Source organism: Notolepis coatsorum, assembly GCF_963971535.1.
Source record: "Notolepis coatsorum genome assembly, chromosome: 13".
Classification (NCBI taxonomy): Eukaryota; Metazoa; Chordata; class Actinopteri; order Aulopiformes; family Paralepididae; genus Notolepis; species Notolepis coatsorum.
This window is the reverse complement of record NC_140177.1, coordinates 40,626,237-40,647,462: the sequence shown is the minus strand read 5'-3', so window position 1 is coordinate 40,647,462 and position 21,226 is coordinate 40,626,237. Positions and strand designations below refer to the sequence as shown.

General features: G+C 44.6%; 1 protein-coding gene across 1 annotated transcript in view; it reads left to right on the top strand.

Moving 5' to 3' along the window:
* Positions 1-21,226, top strand: part of LOC311239530 (nucleoprotein TPR-like) — a 226,414-nt gene that overhangs the window by 65,862 nt on the left and 139,326 nt on the right. The window contains exon 18 of the mRNA XM_084327849.1: positions 18,259-18,407. Coding sequence (XP_084183975.1) covers positions 18,259-18,407 — 149 coding nt within the window. The remainder of the gene's footprint in view (positions 1-18,258; positions 18,408-21,226) is intronic.

Below are 21,226 nucleotides of genomic sequence, written 5' to 3'. Positions count from 1 at the left end.
AGTTCAAAGAGGCAGATGTTTGGGTGGCTGGATTATTCTCTTAGCCTTGCCCATGCACCGCTTGTTGTAAATGCCTTGGAGAGTGGGAAGCCCCCCTCCAATTGTGCGTTCGGCTGAACGGGCCACTCTCTGTAGCAGGGTTTCCGTTAGAAAAAATTGTTGCCGATAGATTTCAATCTACCGGTCAAATGAGAGAAATTCCGGTCAGAGTTTATTGAGCTTAAAAACAATTGATAGGCAAAAGAATGACAACAAAACAAAAGAATGACATCAAGGCATGTAGATTTATAATATTTTTACTTAAAACTAGGCTACTTTTGCGTATAAAGTCATTATATTCCAAATAAAATAAGTCCCGAGACTCGTGCTACTGCCGACTTTAAATCAAATAGGTGTCTGTGGGCAGTCGCCCGACATTAATAAACAGTCTGTTATAATCACATTTTTATGAGCTAACGAATTCCGTTATATTGGACATTTGTATTAATTATGTCAAGCGAAGAACTGAGAAATTTGGCAGAGAGAGACGGCAACATTATCGTGGGTTTGCGTGACGACTCTCTCTCTCCACCTCCCAATGACTTATTTGCGAGAGTATGTCGATGCAGAGCAGCAGATTCAGCTGTTATTGGCTCTTTTCTGGGGACCGCACAGCAGCGCCCCCCACCCAACATTGAATTGCAAATGGCTGAATTGGAGTACTGCTGGAGTACTGCACTGTGCTGCTGCTGCTCCGGCTCTGCAGCTTCACAAAAGTTTGCACACCCAGCACTAAGCTCTCGCTGACAACGTCGTTGTCATTATTAGAAGCAACGATGAAACAAATGTAATGATTGTTTCGTTCATCGCATAGGCTATTTAATTTTAGCCTATTTTAATACAATTCAAATAATCAAATTGTGCTTAGACTCAGGGAATTATTTTCACCGGACATTAAGACCGGAGAGATTAAATATGTCGGACTTCAACAGATTTTGCCGGTCAAATACCGGTAATTACCGGCTAACGGAAACGCTGCTCTGTAGTCTGCTGCGGTAGGGCGGGCCATATTTTTTTTTTGGAAAATCAATCGAGTGGGGTGTCTAAAATATGTTTTTTTTGTGGGGAATTCAAATATGGGATTATTTTTCTAATCGGATAACTCCTACCTACATTGTTTTGGATTTCAAAATGGCCGATTTGACAATTTTTCACCCCTTGGCCATACATGGATGCCAACATGAATCTGAAGGAAATCCTAACATGCAAGGTGTCTAAATGATGTGTTTCTTAATGGGGAATTCAAATATGAGTTCATTTTTGGGATAGGATAACTCTAACCTACATCATTTTGGATTTCAAAATGGCCGATTTTACCATTTTTCACCCCTTGCCCATACATGGATGCCAACATGTATCTGAAGGAAATCCTAACATGCAAGGTGTCTAAATGATGTGTTTCTTAATGGGGAATTCAAATATGAGGTCATTTTTGGGATAGGATCAATATAACCTGCATAATTTTGGATTTCAAAATGGCTGATTTTACCATTTGAACCCATTGGTATTGTATTACAAAATTGCAAAGATAAAAAATATATGGGAAATCATTTATAATGACAAAGCCATCAAATTTATTAACAAGTGAACTGTATATAACTGGATACAACTCCAAAGATCAATAATAATAATACTAACAATAATAAATTGTATTTGTAATGCACACAAACACCTAAGTGCTAAATCTCGATCTCCTGACTTCTTGAACTTTGCCAGGTTCCAATATCTTGATTGGACTCATTCTTGGATGGCAAGATCTCCTACTGTACTGCTTTAGCCACCAACCTACAAACACAAACTTAAAGTCAACGTCAGCCATAAATAGGTTAGCTCTTTCCAGAACTACTCAGCAGAAACCTCTGTAACCATTTTAACAAACGTCTCAATGTATTGAGAAAATCCATGGGGCTCCATCAATCCTCTATCTTCTTAAAACATTGGAAAGGCAGGGGATGGAAAAGAAGGCAGAGAAAAGGAGAAGGGGCAAAGAAGAAAGCTTTGCAGCAGCAGACAAGGTTGCCAGGAAGGATGTTGAGAGCTTTCTTACAGTCCCTGAAGTTGAGCTCATTCCTGAAACTGACCCTGCAGCTTCAGCAAAGCTACGGAAAAATGATGATGAGATTCCAAACATCGCCCTTGCTAGTGTAAGGTATGGCATAGGTCTAAGGCCAACTGCAGCTATAGCAACTGCAGCTCTGATTGATGCAGGACTCATCTTAGAAGATGACACAAGTAAAGTGATTGATAAGAACAAGGTTAAGAGAGCACAAGAAAAGTTGATGCAAGAGCTGGGGGAAGAGTTTGAGGAGAAGTGCAGGGAGGAGGGGGGGATCTCCTGTATCCTCTTTGATGGGCGGATTGACATGACCAATGTGATGATGGAAGCTGAGGGCAGTGACCAATCTTTTCCTGCAAAGATCAAGGAAGAACACTATAGTGTTGCTAGTGAGCCTGGCAGCAACTATCTGTTCCACTTTACACCAGAGAAAGCAACTAAAGAGGAGTCCCATGCAGAGAAGATTGCTAAGGTCCTGTTTGCCTGGCTGAAAGAGAGGTTCTGATAAGACCTTGTGGGCCATTGGAGGAGACTCGACCAATGTCAACACTGGAGTGAAGGCAGGTGTAATGCTGGAGCTGCACCTGGGGAGAAAGCTGGTCTGGTTGGTGTGCAACCTGCACACTGGTGAACTTCCACTGTGCCGTCTCATTGTTCAAGTTGATGGGGCTACTCTGTCAGACAACAAATTGTCTGGGCCAATAGGACAGCTCCTTGATTCTGTTACAGACTTGGAGATCAATCCTAACTTCACCAGGATCTTTCTTGGCCCTCCGCTGATCAAGCTGCCTGAGAAGATCATTCAAGATCTCTCAACTGATCAACACTATGGCTATAAGCTGGTCTGTGCAATCAGGGATGGAGTGCTTTCTGCAAGGCTGGCTCTGCTGGAGATTGGACCGGTAAACCACAGCCGCTGGCTCACCACAGCAAACAGACTCCTCAGGCTCTGGGTGTCAAAGCATCAACTTAAAAGAAAGAACCTGAATAATCTACAATGCATTGTGGAATTCATCATTGGAGTGTATTATCCATGTTGGTTCAACATGAAGGTCAAGCACTCCTGGATCGAAGGGCCTAGGCACATCCTGTTTCAGCTGGACTGCCTCAAGTCTCAGAGGAAGGAGGTGCTGGATGTTGTGATGCCAACTGAAGATCTGCTTGGTATGCCCACAGTGAAGCCATCCTCCAAACACTGCTGTGCTCTGAGGATCAAAAAGAGAGAATTGAGGGGGTGGAGAGAATCCTGGCCATCAGGGGAGAGGGGGATCCAGACACTCAGCTGGGAGACTCCTGTGTCAGGATCAGAAGAACACCTCACATCAATAGTGACGCTTCCAGCATTGGTGGCTTAATCAGCTGGTCAGAAGATTTGTCAGAGCCACCTCTGACCTGCTCCCTAAGCACCTCCGAGGTGAAGAAGTGGTAGTGACTCCACCCCCATGGAGGTTCTCGACTGGCCTTGCCACACACAAAGCATCGAGAGGGTTGTTAAAATGGTGACTGAGGCCTCTGCTAAGTACTTTTCACAAGAAAAAAGGGATGGAGGGATCAGGGCTCAGGAGACCAGCAGGAGGCTGATGTCCAAGAATGAATCCAAGCAGGACTTGTGCAACCTGATCAAATTTTAGAAGATAGAGGATTGATGGAGCCCCATGGATTTTCTCAATACATTGAGACGTTTGTTTAAATGGTTACAGAGGTTTCTGCTGAGTAGTTCTGGAAAGAGCTCACCTATTTATGGCTGACGTTGACTTTAAGTTTGTGTTTGTAGGTTGGTGGCTAAAGCAGTACAGTAGGAGATCTTGCCATCCAAGAATGAGTCCAATCAAGATATTGGAACCTGGCAAAGTTCAAGAAGTCAGGAGATCGAGATTTAGCACTTAGGTGTTTGTGTGCATTACAAATACAATTTATTATTGTTAGTATTATTATTATTATTGATCTTTGGAGTTGTATCCAGTTATATACAGTTCACTTGTTAATACATTTGATGGCTTTGTCATTATAAATGATTTCCCATATATTTTTTATCTTTGCAATTTTGTAATACAATACCAATGGGTTCAAATGGTAAAATCAGCCATTTTGAAATCCAAAATTATGCAGGTTATATTTATCCTATCCCAAAAATTACCTCATATTTGAATTCCCCATTAAGAAACGCATCATTTAGACACCTTGCATGTTAGGATTTCCTTCAGATTCATGTTGGCATCCATGTATGGCCAAGGGGTGAAAAATGGTAAAATCGGCCATTTTGAAATCCAAAATGATGTAGGTTAGAGTTATCCTATCCCAAAAATGAACTCATATTTGAATTCCCCATTAAGAAACACATCATTTAGACACCTTGCATGTTAGGATTTCCTTCAGATTCATGTTGGCATCCATGTATGGCCAAGGGGTGAAAAATGGTCAAATTGGCCATTTTGAAATCCAAAACAATGTAGGTAGGAGTTATCCGATTAGAAAAATAATCCCATATTTGAATTCCCCACAAAAAAACACATATTTTAGACACCCCACTCGATTGATTTTCCAAAAAAGAAAAAGTATGGCCCGCCCTACTGCTGCGGTCTTGTGCAGTGCTATTCCCAAACCAGGATTATTGTTAATTAATACCCTAGTTACAGTACAGCAACCAAATTAAACTGTATCAAGTCAACTGACAATGTGAATAGTATAGAAAAAATTTAAGATTTTTCAAAAAATATCAAAATAAATCTCCTGCGAAATAAGCGGTGACCTGTTTTGACCTGCACCTCAAAGAATCGGAATCGAGAATCGTTTAGAACAGGAATCGAAATGGAGAATCAGAACCGGAATCGTTCAAATCCAATGCCCAACGATGCCCAACCCTACTAACTGAGCTCTAAACCGGTACTAACTGAGCTCTAAACGGGTACTAACTGAACTCTGAACAGGTACTAACTGAGCTCTAAATGGGTACTAGCTGAACTCTGAACAGGTACTAACTGAGCTCTAAACAGGTACTAACTGAGTTCTGCACAGGAAGTCACTACCACTCTAAACAGGAAGTCACTACCACCCTGAAACGGGTACAAACTGAGCTCTGAACAGGAAGTCACTACCACTCTAAACAGGAAGTCACTACCACCCTGAAACAGGTACTAGCTGAGCTCTGAACAGGAAGTCACTACCACTCTAAACAGGAAGTCACTACCACCCTGAAACAGGTACTAGCTGAGCTCTGAACAGGAAGTCACTACCACCCTGAAAAGGGTATTAACTGAGCTCTAAACAGGAAGTCACTGCCACTCTGAAACGGGTATTAACTGAGCTCTAAACAGGAAGTCACTACCACTCTAAACAGGAAGTCACTACCACCCTGAAACGGTACTAACTGAGCTCTGAACAGGAAGTCACTACCACTCTAAGCAGGAAGTCACTACCACCTAAACCGGTACTAACTGAGCTCTAAACGGGTACTAACTGAACTCTAAACGGGTACTAACTGAGCTCTAAACAGGTACTAACTGAGCTCTGAACAGGAAGTCACTACCACTCTAAGCAGGAAGTCACTACCACCCTGAAACAGGTACTAACTGAGCTCTAAACAGATACTAACTGAGCTCTAAACTGGTACTAACTGAGCTCTGAACAGAAAGTCACTACCACCCTGAAACGGGTACTAACTGAGCTCTGAACAGGAAGTCACTACCATCCTGAAACGGGTACTAACTGAGCTCTGAACAGGGAGTCACTACCACTCTAAACAGGAAGTCACTACCACCCTGAAATGGGTACTAACTGAGCTCTGAACAGGGAGTCACTACCACTCTAAAAAGGAAGTCACTACCACCCTGAAACTGGTACTAACTGAGCTCTGAACAGGAAGTCACTACCACTCTAAACAGGAAGTCACTACCACCCTGAAATGGGTACTAACTGAGCTCTGAACAGGAAGTCACTACCACTCTAAACAGGAAGTCACTACCACCCTGAAATGGGTACTAACTGAGCTCTGAACAGGGAGTCACTACCACTCTAAAAAGGAAGTCACTACCACCCTGAAACTGGTACTAACTGAGTTCTGAACAGGAAGTCACTACCACTCTAAACAGGAAGTCACTACCACCCTGAAATGGGTACTAACTGAGCTCTGAACAGGAAGTCACTACCACTCTAAACAGGAAGTCACTACCACCCTGAAATGGGTACTAACTGAGCTCTGAACAGGAAGTCACTACCACTCTAAACAGGAAGTCACTACCACCCTGAAATGGGTACTAACTGAGCTCTGAACAGGGAGTCACTACCACTCTAAAAAGGAAGTCACTACCACCCTGAAACTGGTACTAACTGAGCTCTGAACAGGAAGTCACTACCACTCTAAACAGGAAGTCACTACCACCCTGAAATGGGTACTAACTGAGCTCTGAACAGGAAGTCACTACCACTCTAAACAGGAAGTCACTACCACCCTGAAATGGGTACTAACTGAGCTCTGAACAGGAAGTCACTACCACTCTAAACAGGAAGTCACTACCACTCTGAACAGGAAGACACTACCACTCTAAACTAGGGATGCTCGATATTGGCTTTTTTACCGATATACCGATATTGTCCAACTCTTAATTTCCGATACCGATATCAACCGATATCACATTTTAATGCCGATATCGGCCGATAATATCGCTAGGCCGATAATATCGGACATCCCTACTCTTTTTTTTTATCACATTTTTTTATTATTATTCACATGAAACAGGACAACACATTAAACAGAATCACAATACATAGAACTTCACAAGAAAATAACAAAAACAATAATAATACAGAATAACAATTTATACAGACAAAGAGAAAAGAAAACAGAGTTCAACCTTCTAAATTCTAAATCCAAGGGGTACTATCTAATAAATGGTCTTTCCCAGTGTTCAGCCCCGATTCCCGGCTGTGTGACCTTATATTAATAAAACGTACATCTCCAATTCACCACAAGGACCACTTTTTGAGAACACGACCCGAAAACAGAGCAATGAACCTTCATGAAAAAACAAAAACCTGTAGAGGTGTTCCATAGACTCACAGAGACCGTGTAAAAGTGACCAAACAGTGAAGAAATAGTTAAATAGCTGCCCCCCCATTAAATCCCCAGCTAAACTCAAGAGGACAAGACAAAAGACAAGACGGACGAAACATTTCCTCCTCCTCCTCCCAAGAGACCCCCGGACTCACCCGAACACGCACCTCAACCCCGCTCAGCCGCACACGGCGGTCCTGACCTTTTCGGCTGCTGCAAACCACAGACCCACCCCAATCACCCGCGCCGTGGATATCTCAAGATAAATCACATCCAATAGTGTTAGGGACCAGTTAATCACTGTAAGCTTCTCAGGCTCCTTCCATCTCATTGCTATTAGCTTCTTCGCTGCTGTGACACCCGCTAGGACAACCCTTTTTAGTTGAACGGACGCAGGTAGTGTCGTTATATCGTTCAGGAGTAGCGTAACAGCTGTGAATGGGATAGTTAAGCCACACAGATCTGAAAGTTTGTCAGTTATTGACCTCCAGAAGCGGGCCACTGGTGGGCAATCCCAATACATATGCATATAAGTGCCAGTGGCCTTTTGAGAGCACAAAGTGCACCGAGAGTCTGTTATCAGGCCCATAGCAAATAGCTTCCTAGGTGTAAGATAGGTCCTATGAATATAATTAAAATTAATTTGCTGGTGATTGGGGTTGCGGGAAGATAATGCCACATTTGCCCAAACATCATCCCAGTCAAACTCGGGGTCCAACTCCGGGATATCCACACGCCAGATTGTATCCAATGATAAATTTTTATACGTGGATTGAATTAAGAGCGTATAAAAGTCTGAGACAAACCCTCTGGATGTCGTCCTGTCCACTATGAGCCTGAGGAAGGGGTGTGGGTGCAAAGCTTGAGCCCACGGCACGCCATGCGCCCTCAGTGCTGACCTTAGTTGAAGGTAAAGAAAGAAGGACTCGCCGGGAAGATCATAAAATTCTCTTAAGTCCTGAAATGCACAGAGGCCGTTCTTATCATAAATATCCTCCAGAGTATGAACCCCCCTCCTTAGCCATTGAGGAATATTAACCGGCGTGTGCCCAACAAGTAATTGCTGGTTATTAAAAATTGCAGTCCAGGTGCCATGGGCATTTAACCCCACACGACCTCTGTACATTACGCCACGTTTGGATCACGTGAGTTACGATCGGTCCATACCTCAGCCGGCATTTCGAAATAGACAGTGGAGTACACTACATCCTGCAATCTTAGCGGTGAGACCGCCGCCGCTTCTAAGGAGCGCCACGATACAGCCTCTACAGGGTCTAGCCAGCACATCAGAGGTCTCAGTGAAAAGGACCAGAAATAAAGCTTAAAATCAGGGATTGCGAGGCCCCCATCTTGTTTCCTACGTTGAGTAGTAGCCCTTTTGATTCTCGGGCGTTTGTTATTCCAGATAAACTTAGATACCATCGATTGTACCTTGCACCAGTGGTCTATTGGGGGGGGCAGGGGGAGCATTGAGCTAACAAAATGTAACCTAGGCAGGACGTTCATTTTGATTATGGAAGCCCGGGCTTGTAAGGAGTTAGGAAGGGACGACCACCTGTCTAGATCCTGGCTTATTTTATCATAAGTACCCGTGAAGTTGTACTTAGTAGTTTGATTCAGCGTGGGGAATATCTCTATGCCCAAGTATTTAAAATGTTCTACTATGGGGATATCAGCTGGTAGTCGTACCGCCTTGGCCAGCTCATTAAGAGGTAGGCAGGCTGATTTGTTCCAGTTAATCTTAAAGCCTGACATTTTACCAAAGTCGTCTATTATTCTCAATAATTTTGTGGCCGACCGGGAGGGGTCGTCCATAAAAATCAGCAGGTCATCCGCATAGAGAGCAATTTTGTGTGGAGTATTATTGACCATTATGGTGTTTACTTTTGTTAATATTTATAGTTTTTAGAGTTTTGTGCGTACCAACTGTTGGTGCATTTAATGTATATGACCGTCAGTCACTCATAGACATTGGATTACGGGAAACTTACCAACTGGATTACTCGCTGGATCAGCTTTCCGAACCGCATCAATGGCCTGAAGAAATTCTCCGGAGACTAGGACCAGATCCTTTGTTCCCAGAGCCCAGGAAAAGACGTCGAGGAAAGAGGGCTGGGATCCGTAACAGGCTGAGATCCAGACGCCACCGTACACCACTGCCCAGTATATTGCTAGCCAATGTACAATCAATAGACAATAAACTGGATGACATCCGAGCAAGGATTCAATATCAAAGAGACGTTAGGGACTGCAATGTCCTCTGCTTCACCGAAACATGGCTAACACCGGAGGTTCCAGATCACGCAATTCAACCAGCGGATCACTTCTTTATCCATCGCAAGGATCGGTCATCAGAGTCCGGTAAACAACGTGGAGGAGGTATTGCCTTCATGTTTAACAAAAATTGGAGCGACCCAACGAACGTGAAGGAATTATCCAACCACTGCTCCCCAGAACTGGAATATATAACCATCAAGTGTCGTCCTTTCTTCCTCCCGAGGGAGTTAACGGCGATCGTCCTGATCGGAGTGTATATTCCACCGCAAGCCAGCAACAAGGTTGCGCTCTCCAGACTACACGACGAGGTAAATAGAATACAAGTGGCTAACGTTAACGCCGCCATTTTAGTACTGGGAGATTTCAATAGCGCCAATCTGAGAAAGGTATTGCCTGACTTCTATCAGCATGTGACTTGCAACACCAGAGGCGGTAACATCCTAGATCACTGTTACACGCAATTTAAAGGTGGCTACAAGGCTCATTCTGATAGTGGCTTTGGTAAATCAGATCACGCGTCAATTTTTCTTTCACCAAAGTACAAACAGAGAATTAAAAGTACTCCCGTAGTCTCGCGAGAGGTGCAGAAATGGGATCTGACGTCAGAAGAGACGATCCGGTCAGTGTTTCACTACACAGACTGGAATGTGTTCCGCGACACAGATAACATTAATGTCTACACGGAGACAGTGCTGGACTATGTTTGTACTAGGGTGAAAGAAACAATCCCCACTACCAAAATGAAAGTTTACCCAAATCAAAAACCCTGGGTAGACAAATCCGTCCGTGAAGCTCTGAGAGAGCGCACCAAAGCATACAATGACGGCCTAGTGGCAGGCAACATGAATGACCACAAGGTGGCGCGACACAACATAAGGAGGACAGTGTCAGAGGCCAAACGGCGCTACAGGGATAAAATTGAACTCCAGTTTGAACAAGCTGACTCTAGAGCTATGTGGCAGGGGCTCAAAACGATGACAGACTACAAAGGCGCCTCCCTCAAACTGAACAGTGACATCTCCTTAGCAAACGACCTCAATACCTTCTATGCGAGGTTTGATGCTGGTAATAACAACACCAGCTCACAAGCCTCGGCAATGGGGGGGGGGGGGGGGTCGGCTGCTGATGGAGGCGCAGTGTTCAGGGTAACAGAGCATGAGGTGAGGCGGACCTTTAAAAAAGTGAATATCAGGAAGGCAGCAGGTCCGGACGGCATCCCCGGCCGCGTCCTAAAAGTCTGTGCCGACCAACTGGCCCCAGTATTCACTGACATATTTAACCTGTCCTTAGAACAGGCTGTCATCCCCACCTGCCTGAAGAAGTCCACTATTATCCCTGTACCCAAAAAATCCAAGCCTGCTTGCCTCAACGACTACCGCCCTGTAGCTCTCACCTCCATAGCCATGAAGTGCTTTGAGAAGCTAGTAAAGGGCTACATCTGCTCCTCCCTCCCCATCAACATGGACCCCCTGCAATTTGCATACCGCCCCAACAGGTCCACGGAGGACGCCATATCCCATGTGCTGCACACAGCAGCATCACACCTGGACAAGAGGCAGGGGAACTATGTGAGAATGCTATTCATCGACTACAGCTCGGCATTCAATACCATAGTCCCCTCCATACTCATAGCCAAGCTCAGGGACCTGGGCTTGGGCTATGACCTCTGCCAGTGGGTCTTGGACTTCCTGACTGGCAGACCCCAGGTGGTGAGAGCAGGCAACTGCACCTCCTCATCCATCACCCTCAACATAGGGGCCCCCCAGGGCTGTGTTCTGAGTCCCCTCCTCTACTCCCTGTACACACACGACTGTGTGGCTCAGCGGAGTAGCAATACAATCGTCAAATTTGCTGACGACACAGTGGTGGTGGGCCTGATCTCTGCCAACGACGAGAGGGCCTACCTGGAAGAGGTCAAGGTCCTGGCGGGATGGTGCCAGGAAAACAGCCTCTCCCTGAACGTCAGCAAAACAAAGGAGATGATTGTGGACTTCAGGAGGTCGGGGGTCAAGGACTACAGCCCCCTCAGCATCGACGGGGCACCGGTTGAGAGAGTCAACAGCTTCAAGTACCTCGGAGCCTACATATCCGAGGACTTGACATGGACCACACACATTAACAGTGTGGTGAAGAAGGCACGACAACGCCTCTACTTCCTCAGGCGCCTAAGGAAGTTCCAAGTCAGCCAGAAGATCCTTAAGAACTTCTACTCATGTACAATAGAGAGCATCTTGACCGGCAACATCACCTCCTGGTTTGGGAATAGCACTGCAAAAGACCGAAGCAGACTACAAAGAGTGACACGTTCAGCCGAACGCACAATTGGAGGGGGGCTCCCCACCCTCCAGAACATTTACTACAAGCGTTGCAAGGGCAAGGCTAAGAGAATCATTAAAGACTCCAGTCACCCGAACAACTGCCTCTTTGAACTGCTGAGGTCAGGCAAGCGATACCGGAGTCTCAAGGCGAGCACAGAAAGACTCAGAAGTAGCTTCTATCCCCAGGCCATCAGGCTGCTAAACGAACAATGAATGAACACTACACAACAACAACCACCAAACGCACATAGCACACACATCCACACGCACACACTCACTTTAAACAAACACACTGTAGCACCCACTCCACACACTTTATAGCACACACCCACTTTAAACAAACACACTGTAGCACCCACTCCCCACACTTTATATTTATGGATGAAGGATTGCACTACAACTCGTACACCTTACTGTAAATTGTACCTAAAATTGTACCTCATCCCATTTCTGCTTTGCACTAGATAGTACTGTACATTAGTACACCGCATAGTATTGTGTATTGTATATTATATGGTAACTCAGAACATTGTACATATGTCTATACCGAACACTGTGACCTCATTTTCTTCTTCTAAATTCATGCTATATTATGTTATTATGTTATTTGATACTATCTTGTCTAGCACAGTCTCTGGAGCGTAACAGTAAGAAGCATTTTGTATGAAAGTATTCTGTACTTCTGTATGACAACTATTAAAGAACTTGAACTTGAACTTGATGTCCTCCGATTGCCTAATAAATTGGGCCAATTGTTCGAGGGAAAGCGCAAACAGTCCTGGGCTCAGAGGACAACCCTGTCTAGAAGATCTGGAGACTGGAAAGAGTGTGGAACAGTTTTTGCCTGTCAGTATCATCGCAGACGGCGAGGCATACAGGACTTTAATCATATGAATAAAACTCTTTCCAAGACCCATGACCTCAAGTACCTTCCACAGGTATGACCACTCAAGTCTGTCAAACGCCTTCATGGCATCCAAAGACAGAACTGTGGACGGAGCTGTATTGTCCTTACTGTTATCGATTACATGCAACAGCCTCCTAAGATTATCTGCAGCCAGGCGCCCCGGGATAAAACCAGTTTGATCGCAGTGTACCAATACCGTCATAAATCTCTGCAGGCGGCGGGCCAGCACCTTGGCAAACACTTTTAAATCAGCCCGAGAAGACTCAAGGGCCTATAGCTACCACAATCATTGGGATCTTTGTCCTTCTTGAGAAGTAAGGAAATCAACGCCATGTTGACATCTCTTGAGAACTCCCCTTGTTCGATAGCATAATTGATCATATCGAGCATCAATGGACCCAGTTGGTCCCAGAAAGCTAAATACACCTCGGGTGGAATACCATCCCAGCCTGGTGCCTTGCCCCTCTGCATTTCAGCAATCGTCTCCCTCAATTCCATAAGAGTGATCGGTTTCCCCAGTTCCTTGGCCTCTTCCTCAGAAATGTGGGGTATCTCAAGCCCACCAATGAACGATTCAAATTTAGAGTCATCGAGATTAACCTCTGAGCTATATAACTGTGTAAAACTCTTTAAAAGTGTCGTTGATCTTTTTCGAATCAGTAGTGACTGTACCCTGTCTCGTCTTGATCGAGGGGATATCCGAGAAATGATAATTCGAGCGTATTTTCATTGCCAATAGATGGCTAGGCATGGAGCCGTGAAAGTAGTAATTTTGTCTTGTCCTATGTATCAAGAACTCAGACTGTTGTTTAAGTATGGAGTTTATTTCTTTCTTGACTATCTTACGTTGTGTGTTTAGTCGTTCACTATAGTTAGTTTGCAAGGATGCGTATAGGTCTGCATATAATGTTTCCAGTCCTTCTAGTTTTTTTGACCGGGATTTTCGCAAATTGGAGGCGAAAAGTGTGACATGACCCCTGATAAATCCTTTCAATGCGTTCCACAGGACCCTAGGGTCTTCGACCGTGCCAACGTTGATCTGCAAGAATTCAGCTAGTTTACTCCTGAACTCGGAACAGAAATCATCGTTCTTTAACAAGGTTGAGTTAAAACGCCATCTGGGAGCTCTCGTGGAGAGCCTGCCAAAGGTTGCCGTAAGGAAAATCCCCTTGTGGTCCGAGAGAGCCAGGGGAACCAATGAGACGTCGAAACTATCAAACATATTAGGGGACGCGAATGCATAGTCTATTCGAGAGAAGGTTTTGTGTCTGGCTGACAGGTGAGAGTAATCCTTGAGGGTGGGATTGGATATGCGCCATAGGTCTGTGAGCCCAGTGTCCTGGGCCCACATCCTGAGGGCCTTAGAGGACCGTTGTTGGTCGCTTGTTTCAGAGGACCCGGACCTATCCATCTCCGCATCCCAGCACGCATTAAAATTGCCACCCACAATGAGAGCGTATCCAGTAAGTTCCAACAAATTCTTCGTGATTGTATTATAGAACGCTGAATCAAATGTGTTGGGGGCATACAATGCTATTATTGCCATCTTCCTATGAGAGAACTCAACTTTTGCTATAGTAATCCTTCCCTCCGTGTCCGACCACAAGTTCAGGACTTTGATATCAAGGTTACGTCTTGTAACTATGACGACTCCTTTCGTCTTATCCTCGGCTGAGGATGAGGAGATAACATAATATTGTCGATTTGCCAGCCTTGACACATCACCTACCAATAAATGCGTCTCACTAAGGAGTGTCAATATTTCTTCTCTTCAATAACCAAAGGACACTGGCACGCTTGTGAGGGGCGTTAAGACCCCCAGCGTTCCAAATAAAAATATTCAATTTAGCCATGGTCGAATTTGTCTAAATGCGTAGAGAACATACCAGTGCAGCTAGGCTGAGGCTCGAGGCGCTGATCCAGGCGGGCCCAGACGGTCAATCTCAGGAGTTCAGAGGAGGAACAATCACACACATATAAGACAACAGTACATAAAACACAGATCAATACCACCCCAGTTACAACCCACCCTCCTTCTACTCTAAACCCTAACCCACCCGTCCTATTATTAACCCTCCTATACCCACTCTCCAATCCCCTCCCTATGCCCCATCCACTGAGGATGGTCATCTTCCTCTCATTACCCACTGGAGTCATGGATCCAATAAGACCCTCTCCACTCCGACCCCCCTCTAGATAAACCCCTGATTAAACCCCCACTAGTCCAATAAACACAAATAAAAATAAAAATTAATCTCAAAGATATCGGTCGAAAACCACCGTGAGCCTTGGCTCTAACACGAGACAACTATAATGGAAAAAATAGCCATTATTATATAATAACTCAACATCAACCCTGTGATCATCTACTACAGAGTCTGCGTATCAATGGCGCAACGTTATAGCATAAATGAATAAAGGAAAATTCAAAACAAAAACAAATTAAAGCATAGTCTAAGGCATGATCGGATCTCAGTTAAATTGCGCATACAGATGTCATTAAAACAGCGACAATAAGAAGAAAAGGAAAGAGGGTTATGGCTAAAGTGCAAGCAAAGCTAAACCTGACCCAACCTGTTATCATATATTTTGTATGTATATTCGGTCGAGAACCACCGTGAGCCTTGGCCCTAACATGAGACAACTATAATGGAAAAAATAGCCATTATTATCAACATCAACCCTGTAACCATCTACCTCAGAGTCTGCGTATCAATGTCGCAAACATCATAGCATAAATGGATAAAGGAAAATTCAAAATTAAATTAAAGCGTTGTGGTAACGGGAGATGGTGTGTGTGTGTGTGTGGTGCACTGGTGGAGCGGATCAAATAAACCGTCAAACGTTAAGTCGCAGTCCGGTGCGTTATTTGAAGACATAATAACCAGCAGATAGTCTAAGGCAGAATCGGATCACATTTAAATCGCGCATACAGATGACATAAAAACAGCGACAATAAGAAGAAAAGGAAAAGAGGTTTATGGCCAGAGTGCAAGCAAAGCTATACCCGACCCAACCTGTTATCATATATTGTATATGTATATTCAACCGACCTTCTACTATTGGAGCCCAAAGCTCAAAACATCCTGGATATAAAAATAAAAGCATACAAGAAGTTAGTTAAGGACCCGATCACCATTGAATTGTGCAAACCAATGTCACTTTGAACAGCAACAGCAACCAAAATACGTAAACATTAACGGGTCTCGAATGTCACGGCGCAGACGATAGACGCAGCCCGCTAGCCAGCCCGAGGCCAGCGCGTAAGCTAGTGATGCATCCGGCTAGCACGCTAGAATCTGTCATGTACATTGTTCAGTTAGCTCGTTAGCCTCCATAGAGCTCGGATGGGCATCTGGTAGTTAGCCTGTCTGGGCCTGATAACAAGCAATTGCGAGTAGTCCGCCCTAACAATGTATTTAGGTCCACAACGCCAAGCCACTCACCCGACAAAGCTATCAAGCCACCGTCTCGACCAACCCCCCGAGATATTCCTTCGCTTTGGCCAACGACCAAAATGAGCGACGGTCATCGCCCTTACATAGCACAGACAATCTTGCGGGGGCGAATAGCGTAGGCCTCAAGCCCAGTTTCCATAGCTTGGCCATGACCAGTTTGTATTCGCCCCTCTGTGCCTGAACCTCCGGTGTGAAGTCCTCGAAAATGGCCACTTTGTGATTGTCGAGACCCAGATCCCCCCTTCTGGCCCGGGCCGACCGCATGATGAGTTCTCTCTGTTGTAGCCTGTTTAGCTTGACAATGATGGGCCTCGGCTCCTTGCCCACACCAGGACTGGTCTTGCCCGCTCTGTAGGCCGACTCACACAAGGGCGGATCGGGAAGGACATCCTTCCCCAGTATCCTCTGCAGCAGCTCCGGCATGTTCTCCGAGAGACGTCCTCCCTCACTGCCCTCCGGTACACCAACAATCCTGATGTTGTATCGTCTCTCCCTGGACTGCAGTTCCACAATCACCGACTGTAGTTTGCCGACGTCAGCCTGCGTAGCCAGCAGGGAGCTCTCTAGACCCGCCACCTTATTCCTTCGAGATATTCCTTCGAGATATTCCTTCGCTTTGGCCAACGACCAAAATGAGCGACGGTCATCGCCCTTACATAGCACAGACAATCTTGCGGGGGCGAATAGCGTAGGCCTCAAGCCCAGTTTCCATAGCTTGGCCATGACCAGTTTGTATTCGCCCCTCTGTGCCTGAACCTCCGGTGTGAAGTCCTCGAAAATGGCCACTTTGTGATTGTCGAGACCCAGATCCCCCCTTCTGGCCCGGGCCGACCGCATGATGAGTTCTCTCTGTTGTAGCCTGTTTAGCTTGACAATGATGGGCCTCGGCTCCTTGCCCACACCAGGACTGGTCTTGCCCGCTCTGTAGGCCGACTCACACAAGGGCGGATCGGGAAGGACATCCTTCCCCAGTATCCTCTGCAGCAGCTCCGGCATGTTCTCCGAGAGACGTCCTCCCTCACTGCCCTCCGGTACACCAACAATCCTGATGTTGTATCGTCTCTCCCTGGACTGCAGTTCCACAATCACCGACTGTAGTTTGCCGACGTCAGCCTGCGTAGCCAGCAGGGAGCTCTCTAGACCCGCCACCCTTTCGCCTTGTTGAGAGGCCTCAACCGTTAGCGAAGCTAGTTCGTTAGCGTTAGCTGCGGTGGCAGCGTGTAGCGACTCCATCTTTTCTTTCAACGGACCTACCGCCAGCCTGATTTCCTCCGACATTGCCCGATGGAAGGAATCAAAAAGTTCCGCCTGCGCTTTCATCTGAGCATCAGCGAAGCGTACCTCAAAGTCTGCATGGAGTTTGGTCACGACCGAGAGAATTTCACTTATCTCAGGCGAAAGCGAGGACGGGCCCGGTGCCATTTTGTCCGCTGAAGCGTTGTTGGCTCTGGTTCCCGGCTTCGACATCACGAAAAGTCGAAAAAAGGTCGATGAAGGTAGTAGATGCTCGACCATTCAACAAAAAGATCAATAAGAAATAAAAATAAAATAAAGACTAGTGGGGTGACAGTGTTTTCCGCACGATAATAGGGAGCTCCCGTGAAACACGTCTCACCCCATGAACGCCTGCCTCCGCCCCCCTCGGACATCCCTACTCTAAACCTTTATACCTTTATTATACCAACAAAATCTGGCCATTAAAATAACACGTTGGTATTATACAAATGTCACACTGAGCTATAACATGTCACACAAATGTCCAAGGCTTGTTTGGTTTTATACATTTCACTTTCAGTGCTTTCTTAAAATGTAATAACTCATTCATGAAGTCTGGTATTAATTTATCTTTTGCTAAATTGTTTAGGCATCATTTTTCTGTCCAGATTTAATCTCATTATATTCTAATTTGGACGATTCACAGTCCCTTTCAGATATCCAATTGTTAATTGAACCTTTGTCCCAGAAGGGTGATTACAAGGGAGAAATATAATTCATCATTTCAAAATGTCTTTATTTCGCTTTGGTATTTTTCGTGATGTGTATCAGTTTTTAATTCTGATTATAATCTCTTTAGGGTAATTTCAATACCTAAATGATTTCCCCAGATTTAACACAACTTGATTAATTGTTTCTTTTTTCTTTTGTGTGTTTAGCTGAACGATGCCTTCAACCTGTATAAGAAAGAGAAGGCAGAGAACGACAAGATGATGAATGAAACCAACGACAGACTCCAGAAACAACTGACAGAGCTAAGCTCCAGCAAGGCCAAGCTAGCCTCTCAGCTAGAGTTTACCAACAAGAGGTAACTAACTAACTGCTCCAGCAAGGCCAAACTAGCCTCTCAGCTAGAGTTTACCAACAAGAGGTAACTAACTAAGTAAGGCTTTATTTATATAGCACCCTTCCCAGCATGAATGCACAGAATGATTCACAAGTTCACAAAAACAGACTAAACAAAATCACATGTGTACGTGGCCAAACGCCAACCTGAACAGGTGGGTTTTTAGCTGCCCCTTGAACAAGTCCACAGACGGGCAGGCTCTCAAGACCTGGGGAGCTCATTCCAGAGCCTAGCGGCCACAGAGGGGAGGCTCTCAAGACCTGGGGAGCTCATTCCAGAGCCTAGGGGCCACAGAGGGGAGGCTCTCAAGACCTGGGGAGCTCATTCCAGAGCCTAGGGGCCACAGAGGGGAGGCTCTCAAGACCTGGGGAGCTCATTCCAGAGCCTAGGGGCCACAGAGAGGCCTTTCACACCGGCCAGGCTCCGTGCTGGAGCCGGTTCCCGAACGTAATCTCGCACCGGCTGGCGCGTTCACACCCGGGTTAATTGGTTCAGAACGTGACAAATCGGTGCTCAGCTTGCACCGGAAATGTTTTGGTTTTTCTTCGCGAACCGTGACATCATCAGTGGCCGTGTCATATTCTAGGCTGTGAAGACGAGAACGGGGGAAAGTAGAGAGTCGATCTATTCAACAGGAAGCGATTTGCGACTGATCTCAAAACGAGATCAGATTCAAATGTATTGTTATGATACAGCACAAGTACAATACACCATCCAACCAGAGTGGATAAAGAAATGCTCCAGAAATGAATATGCGTAGGGAAAGTCTTAGCGAGTCAGCGTGCGAGCTCGCACACACGCACACACACGCTGTATACGTTTGAAATGAATCGTTCCAGCAAAGTAGGCTTCTATTATTCGAATTACTTGTTTTAATGGGTATCATAGTAGTAAGTCCTACTGTAGAACATGACATATTAGCATGACATCTGATTTATTAATGCCAATACTGGACGACAAGCGCAATTGGCACTTAACTAACTACCTACCTGCTCCAGCAAGGCCAAGCTAGCCTCTCAGCTAGAGTTTACCAACAAAAGGTAACTAACCAACTAACTACCTGCTCCAGCAAGGCCAAGCTAACTAAGAGCTAACTAAACAACTAGTTAACTAACCAAAATACTAGACCGGGGAATTGTCATAATGCACACACACCCACTCAAAAGAACTATAATTCTCTCTTTTTATTTTATTTTATTTTATTAATTTTATTTTTTATTATAATTTTCTACTTACAACAATTAACTGGAAACAAAAAACTTGCGTTCTCGCCCTCTCTCGCTCTCTACATTCAATGATTTAAAGTAGCCAAACGTTACAGTATAAATTAGGGATGTCCGATATCGGCCGATATTGGCATTAAAATGTGATATCGGAAAATATCGGTATCGTTCTTTTTATTTTATAAACATTTCTAGAACCTTTATTTACCCAGGCAAGCAAGTAAGAACCAATTCTGACGAGGAACCTGCGGTGAGTTTCAGCGTGTTTGATTATTATTAAACGTATAATCTGCTCTGATATATATATCGCCCACACTAAATAAATGATTTAACGTGGGCCACAGACTTATAAACCCCCCCCCCCCCTCCGAGGATTAGGCATGACGTGTAGGACCTTGTACAATTGAAATTTTGAATCTGACGTCAATCGGTATCAAACTACATTTGATGATCTAATATATGTATTTAGAATGCTGCAGAAAACGATAAAAACATATTAATACTTTAGACCGTATTTTAGTATGAATATGTGAATGAAAAAGTAGAACGTTGCTACATCCTAAACGATAGATACTTGACGTTGAATGGGCCATAGTAATGTCAATTTAGCAATACAATTAAAAAAGTTATAGCCCTGCAAAGAAGGGGAACATCTCCATAGACATATAGTGGTGGCAGAGAGTGGATTAAGATCAGAATAATCTGTGGCAGATAAAGGGTTAATTACCTGAAATTATTCAGTTTTTTGGGGGGGGGGCGGGGGGGGGGGACCCTGCATATATCGGTATCGGTTGATATCGGTATCGGAAATTAAGAGTTGGACAATATCGGTATATCGGTATCGGTAAAAAAGCCAATATCGAGCATCCCTATACAAATACTAACTGGAGAGTTGATGATATAAACATTTAATTTCATTATCTGAAATATTCTAAAATCATTAAGTCTGCTATAAGCCATTATCCCTTTGTGTGTGATTATTATTTTCTCACAGTAGTGTGTGTATATATATATATGTGTGTGTTTGGCTAAAGTGGATAGAAAACACAGTACTGTGCAAAAGTCTTAGGCATCCAAGAGTTTTGTATAAATGGTTTTAGATGTAAATACATTTTATTAGTGTCAGTAGACTACTCTTAGTACATTTTCTTTAAATAATTTTTTAAAGCATCTTCATGGTTTAATAATGCAAACATATGTTGCAGGGACTTATTATAATTATCATATTGGCGTGACTGTATGCATCAAAGGGTTAAATCAAGCATTTTTAAGTGCTTTAGAGGAAATGTCAAAATATCGCGATATATATTGTGTATCGTGATATGGCCAAAAAATATCACTATCATTTAGAGGCCATATCGCCCAGCCCTAAGTGACATGGGGACATTGTCCTATTTACATTTTTACATTGTTTTCCAAATCTGTTCACCCGTCTGTGGTGTCGTTCCCACTCCCCCTGTATTCCTCCCACTTCGACCCAAACCTTTCCTCTTGTACCCTCAGCATGTGTGTAAGTCTATCCATTTCGTAAATTTCCTCTACTACACCTTGTAGACC